Source organism: Balaenoptera physalus (assembly GCF_965194825.1).
Source record: "Balaenoptera physalus genome assembly, chromosome: 2".
NCBI lineage: Eukaryota > Metazoa > Chordata > Mammalia > Artiodactyla > Balaenopteridae > Balaenoptera > Balaenoptera physalus.
In genome coordinates, this window is record NC_138883.1 from 24,984,491 (window position 1) to 25,012,168 (window position 27,678).

The 27,678-nt window shown below is 47.5% G+C and overlaps 1 protein-coding gene across 17 annotated transcripts in view; it reads right to left on the minus strand.

The window, feature by feature from the left end:
* NRXN3 (neurexin 3) overlaps nt 1–27,678 on the minus strand; it is a 1,702,647-nt gene that overhangs the window by 1,611,872 nt on the left and 63,097 nt on the right. For 16 of the 17 annotated variants that reach the window (XR_014260952.1, XR_014260953.1, XM_082451199.1 and 13 more), the window contains exon 2: nt 14,666–16,073. Coding sequence is in view for 15 of the 17 variants with exons in the window: in XM_082451199.1 (XP_082307325.1) it covers nt 14,666–15,374 (709 nt within the window). In the remaining 2 variants the exon portion in view is untranslated. Of the gene's footprint in view, nt 1–14,665; nt 22,430–27,678 lie in introns of those variants that run through there. The other variant, XM_082451193.1, reaches the window with a different exon arrangement.

The following is a 27,678-nucleotide window of genomic DNA, read 5'->3' on the forward strand; positions in this document are numbered from 1 at the left end:
GCAAATCACTTCACTCTTCTGGGTTTGTTTCTTTCAGATCTTTGAGCTCTTGATTCCAATGAGATTCTAACATTCTAGGAGCCAGAAACTCTATCATGTTCATGAGCAGAACATCCAAGACCCTCAGGTTCATCATCTCTATATGAGACGTAAATTTCCATTTGTAGAAATTTTCCCAAATGGACAGATCTCACTAAATTGAAGGCAGAAGAAAGACCAACGTGAATAGTTTTTAAAACTAAATTACATAATCTTTCGATGCTGTTTTATTATATTCAAATGCATGCCCCAACTTCAACCAGGTTGAGAAGGTATATTTTTTCATTCATTGCCCAGTAAAGAATTTGAAGGAACTTTTCTTTGTTCCTAGTTTCCCTCTATATCTCTGGTAATCTGTTTCAATCTATCTTGTGGATTCCTTTTCCTCTACTATCCTAAATATTAAGGTTCCGGAAGGTTCTGAGTTTAGCTTCCTTCTCCTCTCAGTTAGACTCCTTGCCTGGACAACCTCATTCCTGTGCCAGCCTTCCCTCACCCCTACAACAACAACCCTGACATCTGCCCAGCCCCATCCTCCTCCCTAGCACAACCATTGCCCTCACCTGCCTCTGAACATCTCCCTGCAGGTATCCTACAGGTTCTGAAGAGAAGGTGGGAGGGATATGGACAAACCAAAATTTATTATTACCCCTCTCCCAGCTTCACCACAAATCTGCTCCTCTCACTGACTTTCCTAGCTATACCTACAACCAAAAGAGCATATTATCAAAGTTCTTTTTTCCCCTTTTCAATCATCACCATCATCATCAATAATAATTAGTAATAATGGCTAACATTCACTGAATGCTCACTGTGTGCCAAGCATTGTTCTAAGTATTCTATGTGTGATATCTCATTGAAGCCTGAAAGCAATCTGAAATGGTGGGCACTACTATTACACCCATTTCACAAATATTTAAGTTGAAACACAGAGAAGTGAAGTCCTTTGCCCAAGTTTACACAACTAGTATGTGTCAGAGCCAGGTAGCCTGAGTCCAAACCCACTAAAGGTCATTGCTTTCCAATTATTAAGTGCCTCTTCTTAACATCTCTGCAGTTGGCCCTTCTTCCATCACTACTCCCCCAGTACTGACTCTTCTCTCACCAAAACCACACAATAGCCTCTACCTGGCCCCCCTGCTTTCGGTCTTCCAGTTGCCAACCAATCCGTCATGCAAACTGCCCCAGAGCCATTTTTCTAAAATTCAAATCTTACGGTCACTACTCAATTGAAAAGCTTCCAATGGCTCCCAGGTGCAGGAAAAAACAATGTCCCAAATCCTTACAAACATTTAAGACCCACACTACCTAAGTGCTCCTCATATTCCTCCTCCATGGGCCTCAACCCTTTAATCCAGCCACATTAACTACCGCAAACTACTGGCAAGAGCACCTGCTGTTTCATAGGGCTGCCCTGAGGGCCCTTTCCTCCCAGTCTGCTAGTTAAAGCTTCCAAGTCCAGCCTAAGAGTTTCCACTGTAAGATGCCCTCCAACCCCTGGCTCCCAGCCTAAGCACACACCCTCATACCCCAAGCAGGTGGAACATTCTCTTTTGAGCTACTCCACAAACATTCCACCTGGTATTTTAGCGGCTCTAATGTGTACAACACCTCTTTGCCTGAAAGCCTTCCCAACTAGACCATAAGATCCCCAAGGGCAGTGCCCACACTGGTAGACAACAGGCACTCACTCAGTGAATGTCAGAAAATGCACTTATTCCAGTAAACAGACGGTCTACTTCAACAAATAGATGATTATACATCAAGGACTGCTTTGCAAATGCTTGAACATACTTCAAAGACTTTGTTCTCTTACACAATCCAAAGTTGCCCCAGCAAACACTATGATTTTTTTATGCTGAAAAAAGCTCTGAGATAGTAGATATTATCAATAATTCCAAACAGTGAGGCCTCTGAAAGAGGAAGGTGTGGCTGGAGTAACTTCCCATGGGACCCTCCAAAGCCGCCTGGCCAGGTCAACCAAGACCACCACACACAGAGCTGAAGACAGAGTAGAGCTGAAGACACACCCCACTGGCATCCAGAACACTTTGGGAATCAGCCTCTACCTGAAACCTGCGAGCCTGGGGGTCGAGTAACTATAACCAATTAGAGATAAATGTAGATTTGAGTGTTGATCAGTGACCTCCAAAGCTTTCTGAACCAATTCCCCATTAGGAAAAATAATTTTACTATGTTCTCCTGAGAGATGTATATTTATTTATAAATAATTTGCATATAAGATAACTATACATTTTAATTATTTCCTTCCTATATCCCCCCAAGTGGTCTTTGCATGTGCCCCTTTTTGAAGGCCACTGATCTGGAGAATAATCTTTCCACATCCCTGAACTGCAGAGGACGTACATGATCAAACGTAAGGGTAGGCCTGGCTGTTGAGACCCCCAGGACCATGGAGTCCTTGGTTTGAAGGCACGTACACACCAGCACACACCTCTGACAGGTGTCACTCCAGCACCTACTGCACCCCTCCCAGCAACAGGACTTGGCAAAGCTGTGCATTCAATGGCCCAACAGCTCTAAGCATCAGAAATCCTCCTCTGTAGCTCTGATCCCTTCAACCTCAGAGTCTGATACCCACTCCCTCCTCTACATGGCAGCTCTTCCGATATCCGAGGACAATTATCTTGTCCCCAGTGAGCCTCCTCTTCTCCAGGGAATCCACACAAGCTAATGGGGCCTCTCCATCTCCAGTGACAACAACGTGCTTGCCTCAAACAGCCATTCCACAAGCATTTACATGGTCCCAGGCTGGCTGCTGTCTATGATTGTTACAGGAAACCACTGGCTCATAAACAAACAAAAAAAAGTCTTGCTAGTTCATCTTCAACTAGATCAAACCAAGTGGAACGTACATGTGTTTGACACAGATTCTGTGAAAACTGCCCCACAGCAAACACGCCACTTTTCCTATTAAAACAAAGTATTTCCAATGGTGGCCCATGCCACTGTTGTCCAAGTCATAGCTGTAATCAATGTATTAAACAGACATTATTGAGCTCACGTTCTTGATGGGAACCTGCATCCATCCATCACACGTTAGTGACCACACGCATAGGTATGCAACCAAAACATGAAATGCGTGCACACACATACACACAGAGTGTGCTTTATTAAGGCAACAAACATTTATCGAGCACCTGCTTTCTGTCAGATACCAGAGACATGCCATTTAGCATACAAGCCTGGAACATTAATTAACAAAGGGAAACAGAGTCTTCCCATGGTTTCATGTCTTACAGGTCTCAAAGAGAGTTCCTCCTCACATACACTCCTGCAAAAGGAATCAGGAAACCCAGCTGAGCTACTGCAACTTGCATTAAGGTTGTGAAAGCCAAACAGAGCCACGAGACACATTAAAACGTAGCCACTGGTTATATATTCTACACAAGGAAAAAAGAGCTCCAATCTGCATTAACACAAGGCTGAAAACAACATCAGGATGAGCAAACAACAAAGTTCCCACAGCAACTAAAACCCAATCATCTTCTTCCCACGTGGCAATTACCACATGACTATGTGAGATGGTCATGCCCATTTCCCTGCACGGGCATATGCAGTACATAGAACCCGGCTAGACAATGGGACTGCACAGTAGAAGTCAGTGACTCTGAGTATATTTTAATGCTTGGACTCAAAAGGATGGCTGTGGGCTTTGCTCTTAAAAGTAAACTATTTTAAACCATGAATTATGAGACAAATTCTCCTTTCTTTGCTGCAGTGTCAGTAAAATGACTGTCAACGGGGAGGTGGCTGAGAGCCAAGAATAGCCTCATCCCCGTTAGGGTGCAGGAGGGCATTTGCTTGGCGGGTTTCCAGTCCATGCCAACGTGGGAGCAACATCTTCTAGCCCTGCCTAATCCTCTCCCTGGGAGACTTCTTCCCAACAGTGCCAAAAACATGGGATACCCAAGGCAACCTGGCAGAGTAGGAAGCATTTTTGAATAGGGCATATGCTTCCAAGGCCAGTTGCCAGGAATAGCTACTCAATACTTCTTCATCTCATACCCTTATCTTTTTTTAAAGCATCATACTAGGCTTTTTAGCAAAATCTTGATGTCTGTTGGGGTGTCTGACCCTGGCTGCCACGATGGACTTGTAAAGCAAGTCCAATCCAATTCCATTTTCCTCTACTCCACAGCATTCTAGAACTTCTCATCTTATTGCTTATTGCCATTAGAGATTTCCAGGGGGCGCCTTGGAAATTCAGAGATGCTGAAAAGCTGGCTGAATATGGAGGAAGATGGGACGTCTTAGGGGGATGAAATGAGGCACAGATAATAGAGCCAGAGATGGGGCTAACCATGAATCTTTCAGAAGCTCCCCGGGAACAAAATGACTGGAGCATGAATCACCTGCTTACATCAGAATCTCTTCCCACATCAATCCCTCCCATGTTGTTTAAGATTAATCAGAAGCAGTCAATTCTAAATAACTCAGTGGTGTGTATACTGTTAGCGCTATATTAGAGAATCCCTTATGAATTTTACTTTGCACAAGGGTTCATTCCTACAAAGCATCATCCAGAAATGTTATGACCTACCCACCCCCCTCACCCACATGGCCCATCGCAAAGGTCAGATTGCTTTAATCAGAATGAGGACCAGTGAGGAAGTGTCTGAGAAGCAGACCTTGGCCTCATGTAGGAAGAGCTCCCTGATACTCAGTATAATCAGAGATTCATCAGGATGCCTTGAAAAGTGCCAAGCCCCTGCCACTGCAGTTGACTAGGGGTTTTTGGGGGGGTGGGGGTGGGGCGGAGATGTCTTATACAGTGGAGAAGAGGATGGGAAATGAATAGTTAGACCCAATGACCTTTAAAGTCCCCTCCAGTAATGTACAGCATGGTGACTATATTACTGATAATACTGTATTGCATGTTTAAAAGTTGCTAAGAGAACTGATCTTAAAAGTTCTCATCACAAGAAGAAAAATTCTGTAACTATGTATGGTGGTGGATGTGAACTAGCCTTATTGTGGTGATCATTTTGCAATATATACAAATATCGAATTTGTATATTATGCTATACACCTGAAACTAATATGTCAATTATGCCTCAATTTTTTAAAAAGGGCCCCTCCAAACATATTACCCCATGATTCTTAACATGCACCTTGGTTTTCAGTGCGTTACACAAGCAAAGCCATGGCTAGAAGGTGATATAAATGTCTTACTGTCCTCTACATGGGTCACAGGATCTGTGCTTCATCCCTCACAGGGGATTTCTCCCACAGCACCAGAGTCCCCCCGCATTTCAGTGTGTCTCCTTAAAAGAAGAACTCACAGCACATTGCCTCAGCCTAAACTCCAGCCTTGTCTTTCCTGACCTAGATCGAGCAAATATGCTAGGGGATGATCATTAGTCTTTCAGAATCCTAAGGGTGAGAGGCCTAACACCCTCAGGCCCACTCTTCCTCATTCCCTCAGCCCTCCAAGGCTAACCATGTGAGACAGGACCCCTTCTGGAGAGGAAAGAAGCCTGAGAGAATGAGAGGAAGGCAGAGACCGTGAGTGTTTGGTGAGCCCTTTCCCACTGTTTGAATCACAGAGAAGTGATTTCAGCCTTGCTCATCCCTCCTTGCAATGGGGTACTCGTTTTTATTTGAAAGCAACGTATTGAGTATACAAGCTGTACACTCTCTCACTGCACTTTTTCTATTCCAGTCATAGCTGGAGGAGGGGTTATAGAATTGCCTGGAATGCCCTGCCTGCCAGAGTGGAAACACCAGCCCTAACACTGCCAACAACCATGGGACTATCAAGACGCTGGCCCCTAAGGACTTTGCACCAGCAAACAGGACCACTTCAGGAGAACCAAGTCCACAGGCGAGAGGCCAAAATGGCAGAAAAGGGTTGGATGCATAGAGTCTCATGGAGAAACTTGAAGGAAAAGCTCCCCAGAGCCGTCTCCTTAGGTGCAAAGATACCGAACTTAAATAAGAGCCTCGGTAAAACCGAAAGGATCTTAAATGCGTTTCACAGCTTAAACCAGGAGTTCCTGTTGCCTACAGCTTGTGTTCCTGCCTTTCTGTCATCCCCACCCTCTTTGGGACCTTGCACACCCTTCCAGAGAACCGCATTTCCCCCTTGAAGAGCTGAGAGCATTCACAATTTTTAGGCCCACATGCAAAGTAAGTTTTATCACAGAGTGGAGCTGGGTAGTTTGGCTGGATGAGTATGAGCTCAATTTGTTTTGAAAAGCTACTGGTACTAGTTCCTGGATATTAAAAAAAAAAAACTTTTTTTTTAACTTTGTAAAATACATTATGCAGGAATATTGTGGACAGCAGTGGGGGTTTGAGAGCGGATATAGATGATGACACATTTAAAGGGGCCCCATATTGCTTTTATTTTATTTTTAATTAATTAATCATTTATTTATTTTTGGCTGTGTTGGGTCTTCGTTGCTGCGCACGGGCTTTCTCTAGTTGCAGCGAGTGGAGGCTACTCTTCATTGCGGTGCGCGGGCTTCTCATTGCGGTGGCTTCTCTTGTTGCAGAGCACGGGCTCTAGGTGCGCAGGCTTCAGTAGTTGTGGCCCGCGGGCTCTAGAGTGCAGGCTCAGTAGTTGTGGCGCACGGGCTTAGCTGCTCCGTGGCACGTGGGATCTTCCCAGACTAGGGCTCGAACCTGTGTCCCCTGCATTGGCAGGCGGATTCTTAACCACTGCACCAGCAGGGAAGCCCCCATATTGCTTTTAAATAGGTCACCCAAAGACATCAGTTTTTGGAGAACAACAGCTGTAATGACAACCCACTGGCACTGTCAGTTCCCACACAGATCACGGAGACAGGCCTGTAGAGCCACGCTTTGTCCCTCTCCTCTGTCATCCACAGCCTGTCACCTGTAACACAGCCCCTCAGTGAGCCACGGCAAACCAAGCATCCCAACTTCAGCTGGGAAACCTCAGGAGGGACCAGGATGCTCCTTCTGTTTAAACAGCAGCCGCGTCCTCTAAATCTACAGCAAACATTTCTAAACACGTCCTCGTTACCCACTGTATACCCTAGATGGCCCCCGCTCCCACCACACCTCCGCAAACAATATCCCTACATGCCTTCATCCTCCCACACTCCCTCTCCATGGCTCTTCCTGCCCTGTTGGTCATGAAGTGAAGGGAAATGCGTCTGTGATGAAGGGTCATCGGTCACTGGGGAATCACTCATGCACCCAGAGCAACATTGCTGTCCCTGCGCAGCAACAAGCCGTCTTAACAGAGGCAGAGCCACAGAGGTGGGGACCAGAAGCTTATGATACTGGGGATTCCTTAAGAAAAAAATCACCAGTACAGTGTTAGGCATGGGGCCTTGAAGGGGCCCATGCAAGTGAAGATACACGAAAGGTTTAGTTTTGTGGCAAATCCACCTCTGTACTAATCTCCCTCCCACACACACAAAGGAAAAGAGAAGAATAAACAGAGAGAAAGGGAGTTTGGTTTTGTTATCTGGGAAGAGAGTCAGCAGGAGAGCAAGAAGTGTGAAAGATTAATCCAGGAGCTCCACCTTTTACCACCAACCCTGGGTGGGCTGCTGGACACTTCCTGGTACCTGGGAAACTAAAGGTAAGTCTGAAGAGGTCGTGCTGTCCGGCGATGCTCCAGCGTAGGGGAGCCGTGCTCCAACTCCCTCGGGACCCCCAGGTCCATTCTCAGGCACTTCATTTCAAACCAGGGTCTTGAGGGTGGGAGTTGAATACTCATTCATTCATTCATTCTCTCTCATTCTCTCATATCCTCTCTTTCTCTCTGGCTGCGAGGAGCAAGGCTCCTGGGACTGGCCAAGCTGATAACCTCCTGCACCAGGAGTTTGACATTTTGCATATCACCAGCAACCAGGGAGGCAATGAATGCTCCGTTTCACGATGGAGACACAGGCCGTTTGTGTTAATGAAGGGAGCCTAGGAGCAGAAATAAAATGCCATGTTGAGGATCTGAGCTCTCGGGTCCCAGAGCCACCTGCCAAATAGGCAGCGTCCAAGCTTGCCCTCATGCTGTCTACCCACAAGTCCAACGGCACCTTGAGTCTGGGTCTCCTCACTTATTCAGTGGGATGGTAAGGCCTGTCCTACCTACCTCATCGGGATGCTGTGGGGACCAGAACATCACAGTTGCAGGCAACATACGGTCCAAAGGGCACAACCATTGTCAGTGACCCCATGCTCTTAGGCAGGGGCAAAATGGTGATGGGATTGGATTCTATACTTCCCTGAAATTCCCCTCCTTTTCTCTCTGCCACTTCTCAAACTGGGATGAAGGAAAATGGCAGAGGTGGGGGTAGCTCAAAGGGTTTCTATGAAACCAAATCGACACATAATTTGTTCTTACACCCACCCGGCGGCTAACAGCCCAGAGTCAGGACTCATTCTCTCCCAGAGACTATGCTGATAATTTTATACATTTGATCTCATTTCATGCTCTCAACAACTCCCTAACGTATGACTTCTCGTTATCCCTGCTTTGCTGCAAGGCAGGATAGCACAGTGGTTAAGCGTGTGGGCTCTAAAGCCAGACTGTTTAGATACAAACTCCAGCCCTGCCTCTTCTGAGCTGTGTGACCTTGGGGGATTTATTTACCCTTTGTCCCTCAGCTTCCTTAAGTACAAAATTAGAATAATAATAGTGTGTCAAGAGTGGTTCTGAGTGTTACAAGGGCTAATACAGAGCAGGCATGGAGTGAGTGCCCCGTGACTGTTAGCTGCGATTATTATTATTCTTGTTGTTATTATTACTGTTAGCTGCTATTATTATGATTATCCTTGTTGTTATTATTACTGATGAGGATGCTGAAGCTTCCAAAACCTTCTCCAAAGACAGACAACGTGTAAGTGGACAAGCCTAGATTTAAGTCCAGATCTTTTTCACTCCAGAAGCCATGTTCTTAACCACCAAACCTCGTTCAAGTTTTAAATTTCTCTGCTCCTCAGTTTCCTCATCTGTAAAATAGGGCTAGTTAATGATATCAACTGCACAGGAGTGCTGTGAGGATTAGATGAGACAATGCACCTAGGATGTCAGGCACATGGTGGTACTCAATAATAGTAATAATAACATCATTATTATTTTTGTCTAAGAAGGGTACCTGACCTTCAGAGCCCTGCCCCAAAGCCTCTCTCACTCCACTTCCACCTCTGGGGCCTCACTGTTCTGGACTCACAACAGAGCCAGTGACTCCAGGGCAATAGGAGTCATCATCGGGGAGGGCACGTTAGTTCCATCCCCCAAGCACAGCCCACACCCCACCTCTTCTGCCCTGTGACGGAGGGAGAATACCTAGCTGAGGGCAGCTGCTCCAGGAACTGGAAACCTCTCCGGGACAGCCTGCAAAGAGAGATAGGGGACTTGATGATTAGCCCCCCAGCGCTGGGCCTGTGGTGTCTCATTACCAAATGCAAATGCAAGTTCACTGCTACTGGAAGGGTTCTGGCAGAATGCCTGCCCGACCCTCAACGCTGCTGAATATGGACCAAAGCATTACCCAAGGCCCACCTCCTTTGCAGCCAGCAGCTGGTGTGCAGGCTATGCGAAGGGAGAAGGCTGCTCTCACCCCACTGAAGGGGGGACTAGGAAGAAGGGTCTTATTTCTTTAAAGGAGGCAGAGATGCTATTGTGGAGGGGGAGGGGGGGCAGTAAAAAAAATTGCTCTTCCCTCGCAGTTAAAAGAGAGATAATTGGAGCAAGTGGCAGGCGGCTGCTCTGCCATTTAGCATACAGCATACCCAGGAAATCTCACTGGGTAATCAGAAGCAGAGGAGGAGAAAGGAGCAATCAGACCCCTATTCAGGCTCGTTTAGCGACAGCCCCCGCTGGCTGGCTGGCTGGCTGGGCCGGTGGAGAGCTGGGCTGGTCCTAAAGCCCGAATACCAGGTGGGAAATCAAGTCTCAGAAGCAGCAGTCCTCCCTGCTTCTGTGCTTCTGTCTCTCCTCACCAGGGGGAAGGATTCTGAAAGGAGCTAGCCTTTACTCCTGATTACTTACTACTCCCTGCCCCCCTCCTAGGCCATTCAGGGTTGACTTAGATTAGGAACAAAGGCACGTTTGTATTCCGGCGGGAGGTGCAAGGGGGAGGCGGAGGGGAAATGATTGTATTTTTACGCAAGTGCCCAAAACAGGAGGATCCAGCTGGGGCAATCATCGGTACCTTAACTGTAGCATCAATGTCTTTGGCTCTTGGTAAAGCCTCAGGGGTAAGCACCTTCTCTTGGAATACCTTTCTGTCCTAGTTCTGGCTTTGAGAAATGGGGGAAGAGAGGCAAGATTCTCAGTAAAAAGAAAACGAATTGAAATTCACTTTCAGGAAGGCATACCAAGGCTATGCAGTCGTATTGAGCCATCAATCAAACCAACCTGAGTAGGATGTCAGCTTCAGATAGCAGGAGGGATGGGGGATGGGAGGCCAGTGGGTACCACACAACAGCGTGCTTGTAATAAGACTGGCCCCTATCACCCACACCCACAACTGTACTTCACTGTAGGATCCCAACACCTGAAAACTTAACAGCTGAGACTCAAAACAAGCAGCTTTTGGTCTGGACACCTGCCCAAGTCAGCAGGAAAAGATAGCAGACAATGAACCAACTTTTTTTTTTTTTGCCAGCTGAAGAGGACCTCATGTCTCTTCACTGAATTAACCTAAAAACATGGACATACAAATGATATGTGACATAGGTAGACCCGTGTATTAAGATTTGAGAGTAGAGATCAACCTGTGAAAGCTTCCCCATCTTTCCTTGGCTCCACCCCACCTGCAACAGGCTGACTTCATGCTAAATGAACTCTTTAGAGAAACTGGTACTGAAATTTAGACACCTTGGCAGTGAATCAATTCTTCATGGCTATAAGATTGTTGAGAAATTGCACATTCATAACTAAGGATGTTTTTAAAATAAACAGTCAAGCTTAAACTCATTTCAAGGTAATGACAAACTCCCAATGATCCATGAGGGGGCTGCTCTCTGGAGGGTGCTAGGGGTACCTCTTTATTGCCCAGAGAGCTTCAAGGATGCCCAAAACAGGACAGACTGGACTAAACAGAAAAAGCCAGGTGAATATGATCCACCGCAGCTGGACTATATTCCAAACCAGATATGCATCATTTTAAAGTCGTTTAAAAGATTAAAAGTCAACTGGAACAAATATGAAGTTGAGAATCCAAACATTTTATTTATAAACATCACACCTAGAAGTAAAAATCTGGGACCGCTTCTCCCTCCATCGTGTGCCAGAATGTTCAATGTGACCATTAATTGGTTTGGGAGTCTTGGAATGAAGTTTTCCCAAGTAGGCTGTATGGAGTTCAGTCTGCAGCCAGAGCTAATAGCCTTTTGCCTCAGGAAACAGAAGATACTGTGTCCATAGCTCTTCCCCCTAAACCCAACTCTCCCACAGCAACTATCTCCGGTGTCTTGTGGGTCTTACGGAGAAAAGATACCCAATGAGGGATCAAAATAGCCCAAAGCAAATAGAAGAGATGGGCCCATCTGCGCGTTCTTCCTGGGGTGCAGCGTGGAGACATTTTGGAGCCACTGAGGCATGGAAAGCCAGACAGGCCGAGCAAACATCAATACTGCCAGCATGCTATAAGCTAATGGACCGCAGAGAGCGCCTCCAACAGGCCCCGACCACATCCATCTGAAGCTGCAGGAGCCTTCCCAGCTCTTCCTGCTCTTGAACTGCTAAAGCGTGAAGCCCTCCCACAATCAAATGGCACGGCCCATCCTGCAAAGTGGGACGATCAGATGCCTGGTACACAGGACCCGCTGCTGGGACTAAGTCTCCTGGATTCAGTTCTGTGACATTTGCAATTTAAAATGGGGGAGAGAGGAGGGAATAGATGCATCCTCACTACCCACTTTACACTATCTTTAGGAAAATGGGAAGGCATTCATTTAGGCTATTTATCTTGTTTTATGCAGATCTGCTTGACCCTTAGCAGCTGTGATTTTTTTCCCCTTCATATTTTACAGGTGAGTTTTCCCTGCTTACTCTAAAAATTAACTGTGTGTGGAGAGAATGGGTATTTTCTAAAAGCCTGAAATGCATTTTTGTGATTGATTAGACATAATGACAATTACCAGGATCAACAGGCTTCAAGTCACCAACAATAAATTCTGGTATCTGCCCCAACATCCATCCTCACCTCAAACTTTGCACTGCTCCAAACCAACCAAGTGTTAGTTACTACACAGTTTATTTACTGTATTATGTATCAAGAGAATAATGAAATATGCTGTGTGTTTGCCTTCTACAGACAGAGGTGTCAGTCCATAGCCACGAGATGATCTGAACCCTATGGAAAGAACTATTATTAAAATATATCTATTGTATTTAGCTATTAAAAAATTGACTGCCTATCATCTGCTCTGAAGAGATTTCTCTGGAGACCTCAAACACACACACACACACACACACACACACACACACACACACACACACACACACAAACACACAACCGAACCAAAGGGGAAAAAAAAAGAGAGAGAGAAGAAATTGTATACATATACAGTATAGAGATTCTTCCTGCAGAAAAGTGCTGATCCAAACCTGCCCAGAGGAAATGAGTTCTTTTTAAACACAAAAAATGCAATCAGGGATAATCAGCAAGTTAACAACACACTTGCAAACACCCTGGTCCCTAGAAAGGAAGAATGCTGGCTTCCAAGGCAAATTCTGAGAACAGAACAGATCCTTTGGGCGAAGGAGAAAACAAGTGATCATGTCAGCATCTTCAGGCAGAACTTTTTCCAAAGCCAAGAAGCTTTGGAACTGCAGTCACCTCCAGGAGGGACCTGCTTGTGATAAGTGCTTCAGTAACCACAGTCCCAAAGTGCCTTTGTGGGTTGGTGTTGCCTCTACCCCTCTTCCCCATCCCTTCTTCCAGTGGGTTCAATGGGGAAAAACAGAAGCCGAAAAAGGATGAGATGCATGTCTTGCATCTCCCTCTCCTGCAGCCCACCCACAGGAAGGGAGGTATGATGCCCAGCCCAAAAAAGGAAAGAAGCACTCGAGGTAGCCCATAGTTGACCTACAAGGAGTCTCCCAACAAGATCCCCAAAGTGTCCTAGTATCCAGCATGTATCACCTGTGAAATAAACTTTGTCTTGATTTTTTTTAAAAATTTGTAATACCTGCTAGTTGCTAAAATTCATATCAACCACAACCTGCTTTAGGGATTGGGCGGTTCTGGGAAAGTTTGAGGAACACCTGCAGACACTGTTTTTAATTACAAATCCCAAGGCAGTGGCGCATCACCTGAATGAAGAGATCATGGGAGTCAGCACTAAGACACTCACCTGGCCGCACCTACCTGACTTCGCTTGACCTGTTGGTTTCCAACTTTAGCTGCACAATGGAATCACCTGGGGAGCTTTAAAAATATACAAATGCTTGAACCCCGCCCCCTAGAGATTCTGATTGAATTGGTCTGGGGTGTAGCGTGAGAGTCTTTTAATTCCCCCAGGTGATCCTAACGGGCTACCAAGGCTGAGAGCCACATTCCACCACCTCCATGAAGAGACCAGCATGGGATGATGGTGACACAAACATCTCTAAACAAATAGAGGGCTTAACGCAAAAAGGAGAGGAGGAAATGTAACTTCCTTGCCTCTTCCTCATCCCAACCTCCCAACACACATACCCATATGGTCGCTTTGTCACTTCAACAGGTATTGAAATCTAGGCCTTTAGTGAGTCCAGGAATCTGGAATCTAAGTATTTGTCAAAGTAAAGTCTAGACCACTTTTCTCCTAATCCCAAATAGTAAGAATTTGGTGAAAAAGGTGAGGGCAGCCTAAGTCCCTGGGCATAAATCCCTCCTTCCCTCTCCCTGGGAAGCTGTAGTTGAACTTGGGAGGTTCTCCAAGGCCATGCTGAGTATTGCCACTCCCTTGGGGGCTTGGCTGGACAGTGCTCCTGTCTGTGCCTTCTTGCACCAGGAGAGGAGAGGACAGGAAAGAGGAACCACACATGGAAAATCCTAGTGCTGGAACAAGGAGGCGAGAAGTCCCATCCCCAGATGCCCTGTCCGCCTGGTAGACACCTTCCATAAGATTGCAGGAGGAGGGGCACAACTGAAGGGCTGGATTTACAGCAGGGCCAAGTGTGGACCTGCAGTCCATCTGCCCTCATTTTTCTCTGCACAGGCATTCCTTATGTTAGGGACGATAAGGAAGAAGTGATGGGGAGTTTCTCGTCTATCCCCAAGGGCCCAATTCTCAAGGGATCAGGAGGGACAGAGATAACCACTTTGCCCATTTCTATCTGACTTCTCACCTTGGGCTCATCCTGCTAAGCTGCACTGCGGTGGAAGGAACTCAGCTGGGACACACATCCTGTAGTCTACTCTATCTTGCTTTTTGAGTACAGCCAAATATTTGCATAAGGAGCCCATGGTTGAGTAGTCAGGATTCTCTGCTGCTGAGTTCTGATGGATTTTCCATTGAGAGCAAGCAAAGGATTTCTACCACCTCCTCAGGGAAACGGACGCAATAATCTGACATGCAGCTAAAGATGCACTTCAATGACAGAGCTGGCTTCCGTCAGGGGTCTTGGTCCTTACCCAACCCAGTGGGTGGGCCTCTAGCGATAGAGGGATAGGGAAGAGGGCCTTACCTTCTGAGCAGAGCTTGCCACCATAGCCGGTGGTAGAACAGTCACAGGTGGGGTGGCCATCCAGGAGAAAGCAGATCCCACCATTTTCACAGGGACGCTCACCGCAGGGTCCCTCGGCATCCAACTGGACCCCCTGGCTCCCCAGAAGCTGAGGCTCTGAGTTGCCATACTTGAGATCCAGGATTAATCCCTTGAAGCCGGCCATGGCCTGTACTCCATCAAGGGTCAGGGCAGAAGGTCGTATGTCTGCGGGGACTCCGCCGAGGAACAAGTCACTGACCACATCCATGTAGGGCCGCTGGGGCTGCAGCTCCCCAGACTGGCCCTCACCATCAAGCACCAGCACAGTACGCAGGCGGTCACGGCTCACCATGAGAAAGTGCCAGCTGCTGTCGTTCACCTGTTTGCTGGACAGCACGGCGGTCTCGGCACAGTCCATGCTGAAGCGGAGCTGCACGTGGCCATCCACCAGGGACAGGCAGAGGAAGTCACAGACGCCGCCGTCATCCAGGTAGAGGAGCAGCCCCGTGGAAACATTGGTCTTGAACTGGAAGCTCAGGTCACTGCGCGTGCTGGCATCCCAGCGGAGGTAGCGTGCCCACTGGTTAGGAAGGCCCATGAACTCAAGGCCCAGGCAGAGCCCCAGCAGGGACCCCAGCAGGACGCTCACCTTCAGGGTGAAGAAAACCGAGTGCACGGTGAAGCTCATCGTGGCTGCCGGGATCAAGCCCCGGAGGGGCAGCCAGGCGGGGAGCAGCCCTCGGGGGAAAATCCCCCTTTGCAGTGGAAGGGAGAGAGGAAGAGGAGATGGGTGGGGGACAGAGAACACACCAGGGGAAGGAGGCACACGCACAAAGATCAAGAGGCGGAGGAAGGAGGAAAGTGAACAAGACAGCCGCAGATGGGCACACGAGCGAGAAATTCAATAAAGAGGGGAAAGACAGGGCAGCAGTAGAGGAGGACAATCAGGTGGAGAAAGTGAGGGTGCAGAGTGAGAAGCAAAGTGCCTTTCTCCGAGAAAAGATCTCAGCTATCCATGTGGATCCGGAGGCCTTGATTCAAGGAGGAGAAAGTGCACGGCGGGTGGAAGCCTTCAACAATGCCGTCCTCCCAATGGACCCCCAAACACCCCAGCCAGGGAGGCCGGGGAGAGGGCTGGGGTCAGGGGGGCCGTGATGGAGGAGGAGCAAGCAGTGAGGTGAGTCAGGTGAAAGGTAGAAACAGGCCGAGGAACAGTCCTGAAGGTCTACCTCCTAGCAGCAGGGGGCTGCGGGGAAGGGAGCAGCCGGAAGCTGAGTGTTCAGGCAGAGCAGGGCCCGGGGCAGAGCGGAAGCAGGCTCAGGCTTCATGGTGCAGGCCAGAGGCAGTCCTGCACATAACCTGCCTCCCAGGACTCCGGAGAAAAGACCTGCAGGATGAAGGGGAGGGTGGGGGAGAAGGAAACAAAGATTAGGGCCACGTGTCAGGAAAAGACTGCATCCCATTTCACAAATATTGATGGAGTGCTGACTGTGAGCCAGGCTATTCTCATGATTCCCACAGTGCTTGGTGCTTCAAACAGAAGGGAGGGCCCGGGTTCTTCCAGAGCCACATCAGGACCCCAAGCTCAGTTCCTAATGATGCACTCAGTTTTTCCGTGTGCAAAAATAGTATAAAACCCCCAAAGCCATATCAGTACATCTTTACAATATTCATATCACAGGTTCACCTAGACAAAATTTATTTTTAAGATAAGTGCTAACATTTTATACACTCAAATACACACGTACAATTTTAACTCATTTACCTATTAAAAGACATGAACATGAAAATGACATTTTTTTTTTTTAGATTCTTCTTTTCAATTTGACAACTGAGTGTTTGGTGTAGGCACCCTAAGACAGACCCTCACCTTTAAATTTTTGAGAGAAATACTGATAGGAATCAGTGAAAATAAATTAGAAGGTGAGTAATGAGCACAAACACTCATCTCTTATCTAAACATTGGGGGAAAAGGTCTTATTGAAAAAAATATGTGCTTAGAGCCTTAAAAAAAAAAAAAGGCTGAGTGAATCCTAGCTCTTGTATGTGGAACTTTGAGAAAATGTCTTAATCTATTTGAGTTTCTATTTTCTCATTTATAAAGTAGAGAAAATAAAAGACTTTTTCCAAGGTTGGAGAGAAGATTCAATGAGATCATGTATTGGAAGATTCTAGCATGAGGCTACATACATAGTAGGTGAACAATAAACACTACCTTCTTTCCTTCCTTATTTCTAGGTAGGAAGGGACGAGAAGAAGTGTCTGTACGTGTGAGTGTGCATATGTCTGTGAAGTGGGGATAGCATATTAAAACACATTTTTTTAATTAAAAAAACTGCAGAATGGACAACAAATGAACAGTTAAGGAATGTCACAGACCTAGAGCATATTATGCGTGTTTTATACTGATTGGAAATGCACCAGCACCCAGTCAAGGGGGTGATCTGGTTTCTGAAAGCAGACTCTGGCCACACAGCTGAGTGGAGACTTCTGTGTTCACATGAGAGCAATGAGTGCAATTTCCAAGAGCTATGCAAGTTGCTGACTATTAATAGGCATGTTTGATAATTCACCATGGTCTCTGTCAGACCACTGTCCACTATTTTTATGATGACCACATTAACAAAGCTAGCTATTACCCCTGCTTTGAAGAGGAAAACACTGTCTCTTAAGCAGGAACAAACACCTATTTCCCCTGAACAAGCAAGTACAACCAAAAAGAGGCTGATTAAATCCATCATAAGGAAAGCCTCTGTTGTATAAAAGGTCTTTTCCATGCAGTGTTTCCCAAAGTGTGGCATGGGCACCTCCAGGGGGGCAAGGGATGCTTACTAGAACATGGGCACAGCAGTGTGGAGGTGCCAACTCATGCGGAATGTGAGAACCAACTATTAAAATTTCAGAAATTTTTGAGCTGGTTGATGACACTTTGGTAGCATGAAATCAACTATGCTAGGAATATTTACACCACGGAAATAGGCAAACATCACAAATCAGAGTCTGAGAAGATGAGATTTAAGAAAAGTCTTCAAAGAGGGTGAGAGAATTAGCCACATAAATATCTGGGAAGAATGTTCCAGAAGTAATAGTCAGTGCAAAGGCCTTAAGCCTGGAGCAGGCTGGTATGTTTGAAGAACAGCAAGGAGGCTGGTGCTATTGGAGTGGAGTGAGTGGAAGACATGAAGCCAGAGGTGGGTATCAGGCAGCTAGAGAATAAGTGATGACCTAGTCTCTAAGAACGTGATCATTGTACGAGGCGAGTTATGCCAACCAAGGCAAAAGGCAACATCCCAGGGGAGAAAGGAGATGCTTGTCCCCAAAGAGGGCTTCTTCTGGTCCTAACATCTGCCACATCTACATATTTTTTTCATCAAATTTTTGAAAAGGGGCCACTTTCAGGGAATGTGCTCCGAGGACAGCAGCGCCCCTGTCCCCTCCCCCTATCCTGCATCTGATTTAGAAGAGTGGGGAGCAAGGCAGGCGTGAGCACAAAGCACAAGCCTCTCCAAAGGAGTATCCCAAGCCAGGAAATATTAATGAGCTGGGAATGTAAAAATCACGTGGTATGTGATGGAGCCCACGGTGTGTGAGCCCCAGAGGCTTGGGCAGGTGTTTCCTCAGTGACGCCACCCTGGCTGCTGCACCCCCCTCTGCACTCCCTGTCCGGCCCGTTTAGACCAAGGGGTCCAGCTCAAGCAAGGCCCAGGCTCAGACGGCTAAAGCCAGCGGGACCCTCAGTGGGAGGCAAGGACATTCAGATGGAGGGCTCAGTGAGATGGATGAGCAGGGAAATGGGAATCCCTCTAAGTGGATAGCTCCAGAAGCTTTCAGACTGGTCTAGATGTCAGCTCACCTCTGGGCTCCTGCAAGTCTCTTATGTGTCTGCAGAAATTAAATGACTTGCTCAATTCAATCTAACTACGTACTGAGCTCCGATCTTTTCCAGCCACTCCTGGATCTAAGCAGAGGAAGACATGGTTCTCGCCTTCAGGGGCATCACAAAGCAGTGGGGGAAAGTGTACTTTAGAGACATAAAGCAGAGCAATAAAGAGTCCAGGCACCGGAAGCTCCGTGGGAAGCTCCCTGGGGGCACGGACTGCTTCACCATGGTGCTGCCACAGGGCCTTGGCATGGAGCGGGAGCTCAGGAAACATGTCCAGGAAGAATGAACAGTAAAAACACAAGCTGAAGAGCATTGCTGAGGATCATTGACTTCTGTCCCACGCAGTGGCCTCCACACCACCCCGCTTTGTACAACAACGGCAATCCTGTGCCTCCACACTTCCCTGGATGCCCACCTCAGATGACCCCTCAGGACAAAGCAGCACGTGTCTAGTGATCTGGGGTAACCCACGAGTTAAGAACTAAGCCGCCCAGGACCACGTGCTGTGAGGAGGGTCATGGGAATTTACCCAGCCTGCTTTGGGGTGACCACGCTATCCCGCCTGCTGAGCCCCCTCCATCAGATTGGCAGTCCTCCCCTCCAGCCCGGACCAGCACTGGAGATACTGACATTCCCCTGCCTGCATCTTGGGGAGTCAAAAAGGCTAACCGAGGAAAACCAAGCTTTCTCTCCCACAGGCGCCGGGTAGAATCTGATTTCAGGACTGGTGACATCAGAACTGCGTTAATCTAGACTTGACACCCTATGGTCCACCCACATTCTCTCCTAAAGCCCTTCCATTTCTTCCTTGGACTGTGGACATTCCCGTGGCCTCTAGAAAATTGCCACAGTGGCCCAGCCAAAAGCTAGAGATGACCTTGCATTTAATATCACAGGCCTCGAGCCAGCTGCCCCAGGCATTTACCCTTTGGCCTTCTCTAACCCTCTGGCAGGGCTGTGCGAGGCTCGAGAAATGGGAAATGGGAGCCCGGGAGCCCTCTCTACCGGGTAGGCCAACTGCTACCCTCTCCTGAGCCACAGGAGGACCCAGGCAGCCGCACGTGCAGGTGGTTGGCTCCAGTGCCCACATGGAGGGCCCAGACTGGTGCAGAAGCTCAAAATGCTTGTCTACTGTGTGAGAATCCAGCAGGAGAGGGAAAGTGAGTGACATTATCTAATTGCCAGCTAATTTACATAATTATTAAATGGCACACTTCTTATGGGGGGTTCACATCTTTGCAAACGTCTCACGATCCAGCTGCTTAGGAGGCAGCGGGGCCCTCACACAACTCCGACACATGGGCTATTTGCCATCGGCACAGCTCAGAAGATCTGGCTGCCATGTGCCCTTCCACCTCCCTCCCTACAGCTCCTCTGTCCCCTTGACAGACTCAGAGGGAAGTGGGGCCTGTGTCTAGAACCACGGTCAGTGGGCAGGCACGATGATTGCTGTGCTCAATGCCTCAGACTGGGCTTGCCAGTTCTGCCTTTAGAACAGCGGTCCCTAACCTTTTGGCACCAGGGACTGGTTTCGTGGAAGACAATTTTTCCACGGACCGGGGCAGGGGGGATGGTTTTGGGATGATTCAAGCGCATTACATTTATTGTGCACTTTATTTCTATTATTATTACATTGTAATATGTAATGAAATAATTATACAACTCACCATAATGCAGAATCAGTGTGAGCCCTGAGCTTGTCCTCCTGCAACTAGATGGTCCCATCTGGGGGTGATGGGAGACAGTGACACCCAAAGTGTGTTGCTTATGTCCAGTCTACTCTGTAAGATGCAGCTTAATTGTCACTTGCCACTCACTGATAGGGTTTTGATGTGAGTCTGCCAGCAACTGATTTATTATGGTCTCTGTGCATTCACACCTCTCTGCTAATGATAATCTGTATTTGCAGCCGCTCCCCAGTGCTACCGTCACCGCCTCAGCTCCACCTCAGATCATCAGGCCTCAGATTTTCACAAGGAGCACGCAACCAAGATCCCTCGCATGCGCAGTTCACAGTAGGGTTCGCTCCTAAGAGAATCTAATGCTGCCCCCCATCTGACAGGAGGCGGAGGTCAGGCGGTAATGCGAGCGAAGGGAGCGGCTGTAAATACAGATGAAGCTTCGATCTCCGGCCGGCCGCTCACCTCCTGCTGTGCGGCCTGGTTCCTAACAGGCCACGGACCGGTACTGGTCTGTGGCCCAGGGTTTGGGGACCCCTGCTCTGGAACTTCTCATCAGCATCCTTCTTATGTCCCTCATCAGGACCAGAAAGTCCCTATAATGGCTCTCTGTTGGTTCTACTCGCCTCCCTTTCACTGTACCCCTTGCCCCCCTTTGAAGGTAAAATGATTTTCACCACCAATCTGAGTCCAGGTCATTTAGGTGGGGTTCATCCCAACCCCAGATCTTGTGACCCAATTTAGCCAATTAGGACATTCCAATCTCCTGCCATAGTGATTAGTTCAAGGATGGGTCTGTCACCCAAACTGAGTCAAACTGGAGTTTACTCTGGAACTTTTTCTGGAATTATTGGGAGAAGGGCCCTCTTTTTTTAACCTCATTGTCAAACAACTATAGTGAAATCCAGAATTGATGAGAGATACCATTGTTACTATTCAAGACAATCTTGTCTAATAATGAAGACAACAAAGAAGTAGAGCCGAGAGATGGATAGAGATGGATTTCTAGTGGTGTTTTAGCACCTAAATGTAGCCAGACCTGAAGCCCAGTGGATCCCGGGACTTTCATTACATGAACCAAAACTTTCTTTTTTCCTCCTTGTTTAAGTAAGTTTTAGTTGGGTTGTGACCAAGAGTCCTGACTGATACACTCTTAATACTAGACCTTAAAAAAATACGGTCATTGACACATCAACAGAAGCTTTCATTCCATATGGCCACTCATACCTGGCAGGACTCCCTGTGACTTGAGAGACATGTCAGATGTCTCACCCCCACTCCCAATGCTCTACACCCCGCTTGCCCATGTCCCTGGGCATGCTGTACCCACAGGTGCTTTGGAGGGGGCTGCAGGCCCATCCTTGCACAACAGCCTCGGAGATTCACTCTGTCAACTAAACTATGCCCCTCCTGACACTACACCACTAGGGCAGCCCCTCACACTCAGTACTCTCTATCTTAACTCAACAGCAAAGGCTCTAATGCAGGCAGGGGCGGCGGGGAGGGTGAAGGTATGAATTCTCTCTGAGATATGAAAGTAATTCAGGGTAGGGATGAAGAGCATGGGCTCTGGCGTCAGGCAGGGCTGGATTTAAACCCAGACTGTCATTACTATAGCTATTTAGCCTTGGGCAACTCTCTGAGTCTTTGATTCATCTGAGAGAGAGAGAGAGAGAGAGAGAGAGAGAGAGAATGATAATACCTATCTCACAGGGTACTTTGGGACTTTATTAACTTTTAAAATGCACAGAGGTACAACTACTTTTGGAAAATTGCACGGCAATAGCTACTAAAGCTGAATATTTTTGTCCCATGACTCCATAATTCCCCTCCTAGGTATATGCCAACAGAAATGCTTATATATGTCCAACCCAAGACATGCACAAAAATCTTCATAACAACATTAGTCATAATAGCCAAAACCTAGAAAATAACCAAATGTCCATCTGCGGTAGAATGGAATAGTAAATTGTCATCTATTCATGCAAAATGCCATACAGCATTGAGAATGATTGGTCTTCATGTCCAGACAGCCACATGGATGCGTCTCACAGAAGAGCACATATTCTTTCTTTTTTTTTTTAACATCTTTATTGGAGTAAAATTGCTTTACAATGGTGTGTTAGTTTCTGCTTTATAACAAAGTGAATCAGCTATACATATACATATATCTCCATATCTCCTCCCTCTTGCAGCTCCCTTCCACCCTCCCTATCCCACCCCTCTAGGTGTTCACAAAGCACCGAGCTGACCTCCCTGTGCTATGTGGATGCTTCCCACTAGCTATCTATTTTACATTTGGTAGTGTATATATGTCCATGCCACTCTCTCACTTCGTCCCAGCTTACCCTTCCCCCTCCCTGTGTCAGTCTCTAAGGTCCAAACAGAACACAGGCATTAGAGTAAGTGCCCATTTCAAGGAGATTAAACCCATGGGCTCTGGAGCCAGATCTCCTGAGTGCAAATCCGAGATGTACCACTTGCTACCTGTGTAACCTGGAGCAAGTCGCTTACCCTCTCTGAGCCTCAGCTGCCTCATCTGTAAAATGGAGTTAATAGTGAGTTACCATGGAAGGACACTTAATAAGGGTAAAGCCCTTAGAGAGCAGTGCTCGGCACAGATAAGTACCAAGTGAATGCTAGCTACCGCTGCTGCTGCTGCTGTTACTTGCCCTTGATGCTTGTATTTCCTCCTAGCAGCACGGCTGATGTTGGTGCCTCAACTGGCCTGCTCGGGGAGAGTAACGTGGACAGATGGACATCTTTTAAACTTCATCCCAATGACACAGACAATGGTAAGGGTCACACCTGAGTCTTCATGTGAGGAACCTTTGGAGGTACCGGGGTGTTTGGACGTACAGAGGCAACTCGACAGTAGCAAGAGCAGTGTCTTCAGGGGCCTGAGGCAGTCTTAAATTGGAAGGGAGATCCCACAGGTTCTCTCAAGGACAGAATTTCTGTCTAGTGAACGGAAGTTCTAGAAAGAGTATCTGTGTCTTTATCTTACACACAGACCACCTTCAAATGAAGTGGGCTACCCCATCACTGGAGATATCCCAGAAGAGACTGGAAACCCTTTGGCGTTGCATGTCCAGTACTAAATGGGTCTGTGCATGAAGTGCAATAGAGTCCAGAAGAACAAAAGATGACTCTGGCTCAGTGTGGTCAGGGAAGAATTCTCAGTGGAGGGGGAACTTACATGGAAACTTGAAGGATACAAGGCATAGGCAACTGAGGAAAAGTCTGCTGTGGGGAAAAGACCGCTAGACCGGAGTCGGAACGAGGCTCTGGCTTTCCACTAACTATGGGTCAAGTGACCTTATGGGAAACTTTATGATCTATCCAATTTTTATTTCTTCTCTTGTAAATTAGGGAGAACAATGAATACACCTTCCAGGATGTCGTGAACACCTAAGGAGGTAAAAGACTACCCAACGTAAGGTAATAATCATGCTTTCTTACCATGCCTGACAATCCTTTAAGGTTCATACTAAAAGCAACTCATGGCATTAGTCTCTGCCCCTCCTCTCACTTTTACTCCATCCTAAGGGTGTCCTGAGTTTTCTAGTGGGCAAAACGCAACCACGACAAACTCTTCCCCACAGACCACAGAACTCAGGCCTTGCAAGGTGCCGACAGGCTCCCCAGCAACCCAGGTACAGCTAGGAACTCAAGAGGCTGTGGTCATTCCCTCATTCATCCTCCTCCCTTCCCCGTCCCCTCCTCTCCCAGACAGCGGGCCTCCCAGCCCGGAGTTCCAAGCCATGGGCTGGGAAGCCATCTGGCTGCTGGGAGAGTTAATAATTTATAGTGAAGATAATCACCCTTCAAGATCCTCGCCTCTTGGGACCATTAAAAAGGATTCAATTGAGAGTCAGTGAGTTCTTTACATGAGGGGACAGGGAGAAGGGGAGAGGGGAGGGCTGGATGCGGGGAGGAAACGGGGAAGAGAAAGGGAGGGGAAAATCAGCTAGATGCTCAGCTGATCTTTCGCCTAACTGAGGCAGGGGGAGAGGGAAATTATTCAGTTCATGAAGACAATCTTATCCAGCTTTCGCAGCACCAGCCCAGAAAGAGTGCAATTTATGGGTCTTTTCTCCTAGCCAACTCTCTCTACACAAAGAGAAAAAAATCAAACATGCAAGAGATGCAGAGAGAGATGCAGACAAGAGAAAATAAGCCTGCCCAGCAATCATGCCTGGGGCTGCTGGGATGGCTCTCTCTGTTCTCTTTCCAGGGCACAGTAAGGCCCCCACTGTGCTAATTATTCCCATTACTCGACAAATTCTCCATTAACAAAGCAAGTGGTGCCAGAGCTGACAGGGGTAAAGCAGAAAGGCTCTGGACAGACTCGAGATGTGCAGACCCAGACCAGTGAGTTCCCAGCTTCATTACGGGGCAAACGCAGGACCTGACACAGCCCATCTGTGGGGTGCACCTTGGAGATGTGAGGTGCAAACTACGCTTCCTGCAGTGTGATGCGATGGCTGAGGGTAGAGGAGCGTGTGAGGGCAGGGACAGGGAATGCCATCTCTAGGAAGGATTACAATGGGAGTGTGGGCTGAGCCTGGGGGTCTGGGGCAGGCTAAGGACAGCCTCTAAGAAGGAGGCAGAGCTGATCAGTGTGTTCAGGACCAAGGCAATGGCAACTTGGTCCTCTCATGATTTTGGAAAGCCACACTGTTCTCCCAGCACACACATCTTATCAAAGAGCAGCAGCGGCCACAGCAAGCACTCCTATCACACTCACTCTGTGCAAGGCATACACCAAGTATCTTAGACTCTAGGAAGTAGTAACTACTATTATTCCCATTTTATAGATGAGTAAACTGAGACCCCCAAGAGATCAAATAATTTTCCCAAAGTCACACAGTTAATAAGGGGCAAAACCAGGTCTGGCTCCAAAATCCATGCCGTGGCTCTGCCATCTCCTCTTCTCCACACTCAGGCTGCCCAGGGTTCCCTGACTCTGTGTCAGGACATTCCAGTCTTGGCCCAGAGAGCCAAGATCTCAAAGGGGAGCACTCTGGCTACACTCTGATCAATTTAACTATACCAATGATTCCCTCTCCCCAGACCATGTACCAGCCTCCTAACAGGTCTCCCTGCTTCCATCCTTGCCCCTTATGGGCTATCTTCTACACAGTAGTCAGAGTGACCTTTTAAAATGGAAGTCATTATTTCCTTATTCAAAATCCTCCAATAATTTCTCTACATACTCAGAATGAAATCCAACATCCTCCCTGTGGTCTACAAGACCCTACATGGTCTGGCCCCCAGGCCACCTCTCCAATCTCATCTACTACTTCTCATCTCCTTACTCACTGGGCCTCAGACATGCTGCCTCCTTGGAGTTTGCAGAATTCACCAAGTACAGTTCAACCTCAGAGCCTTTGCATGTGCTGTTCCCACTGCCTGGACTGCCCTTCCCCAAACCTTCTCATGTTCCACTCCTTCTCCTCCAGATCTCCACTCCAGTGTCTCCTCTTTCTAAAATAGCTTTGGGGTTCCAGTTAGCACTCTCCAGTCTTCTCACCTTCCATCTTTGTGGGGAAACTGTGTGCCTCCATATCTTCCCATCCTATCTGTTGCCTAGCAATTGAAAAGGAGATGCAGGTACTGCCACGAAACAACAAGACCTTAGCGCTGACCCTTCCCAGGAAGTCATCGCCTGAGAGAGGGAGGTGGCCAGAGGAAAGGGATCTAAATCAGAAAAGTGTTTTTGCCAGATGAGCATCCCTGTCAGTGACTGAGGATGCCTGGGCAGGGCACAGTGACCCAATGACCGCATCTGCTGCAACACCCCCAGATCCCACTGTCCACTGTCCCCACTGCCAATTCCCACAGACTATAAATTGTTACCAACCCTCATAGTCTGTCCTGCAGAGAGGCATAAACATGTGAGGGAGAAAGAGAAGAAAGGAACACAGTGGCAAGGAAAAGACACAGCTAGGGGGCACTCTTGGGACTCTCCCAGATCAGGGCAAGTTATTAGCAGCTTACAAGCTTTGCAGGAATGTGGGTATGGTGCCTGGCACACACTGAGTCACAGATAAATGTTTGCTGACCCAACTAAGGTGAGGAAGCAAATGGAAGTTAGAAGAATTCAAGGGAGAGACTTCTGGGTCAGACCACTGGCAGACCAGTTCTAGTATCTCATTCCTGACAATATAATAGGTACTGCTGCCGCCCCGCACCCCCCGAAGATGAAGAACGTCAGAGCTCGAGAAGACAGTGAAGATCACCTGATTCAAACCCTTCATTCTATAGGCGAGGGAGGGAGGAAGGACCCTGGGGATGGTCAAGCTAGTGTCCAAGATCTCACAACTGGGCAGTGTAGAAGTGACACTAGACCCCAGGGATCTGGACCCTTTGTCCAGGGATCTTTCCATGAGAACAGTGGCTTTCCTTTCTTAGGTCACTGAGACACTTATTTCTTCCAAAAGAAGAAGTAATGCATCAAAACCCAAAATATGACAGTGAAAAGCAGAGTTGCTCTGTAGAAGTGGGAGGTGAAAGCTCCCTTTCCTCCATCTTGACTTCCAGAGTGGTTCTCAAGATTTTATCATCAAAACCTCTAGAGTTCCAAAGGACAGTTTCAAAACCACTGTACCATACCAGCCTCAACATATAAAGGGCTATCCCTCAGATCTCCTACTTTCCCCTCAAAAAGCCACAAAGAAACTCATTTACACAAATTTCTCTTGAACAGATTTGCCTTTTCATTCGTACTAGCTTGGGACTGAGTCTTACAACCTTTGCATCCCTTACAGGTGCTAGCATCAGTGAATACTCATGAGAGGGACACATTCCTTGAGTTTACCACCATCTGCATGAAATGGGTCTGCCTATTATTTGTCCTGAGTTTCTCCCCAGTAAATTTCAAGCAGTGTCCCTGCCCTCTGCCCTGGTATTCTGAGATTTGGTTAAGAGCTGGACTGTGCAGTCAGACAGAACCAGATTCTTATCCCAGCTCACCACTTAGGAGCTATGTAAACTGTGGCAGTTACTTAATCCCTCTGGACCTCAGTGGTCTCAACTGTAAAACAGGAGAGGTAATACTAGCACCTAAAGGTTTGCTGTGACGATTCAGGGGCAGCGGGGGTGTGCACATAAAGCGCCTAGCAGAAACTGGCCCACAGTAAGCATTCAATAACGGTTAGCGGCTACCATCGCCATCATTGCTATTTCTCTGCTTGCCTTATGCACATAATAATTCTAGTGTTAAGAACCAAAATTCTTCACCTCTCTCTATCTCTAGGCACTTTACCATCTAACATTACTACATCCAACCCTTGACACCAAGCTCAGACATGTGACTTGCTTCGGCTGAATGGGATGTTGGCAAAAATGACACGAGCAGAGGCTTGGAAAGTAATTTTACATTTTCTTATGGCTCACTCTGGCTCCTCTGCCACGAGACCACGCCT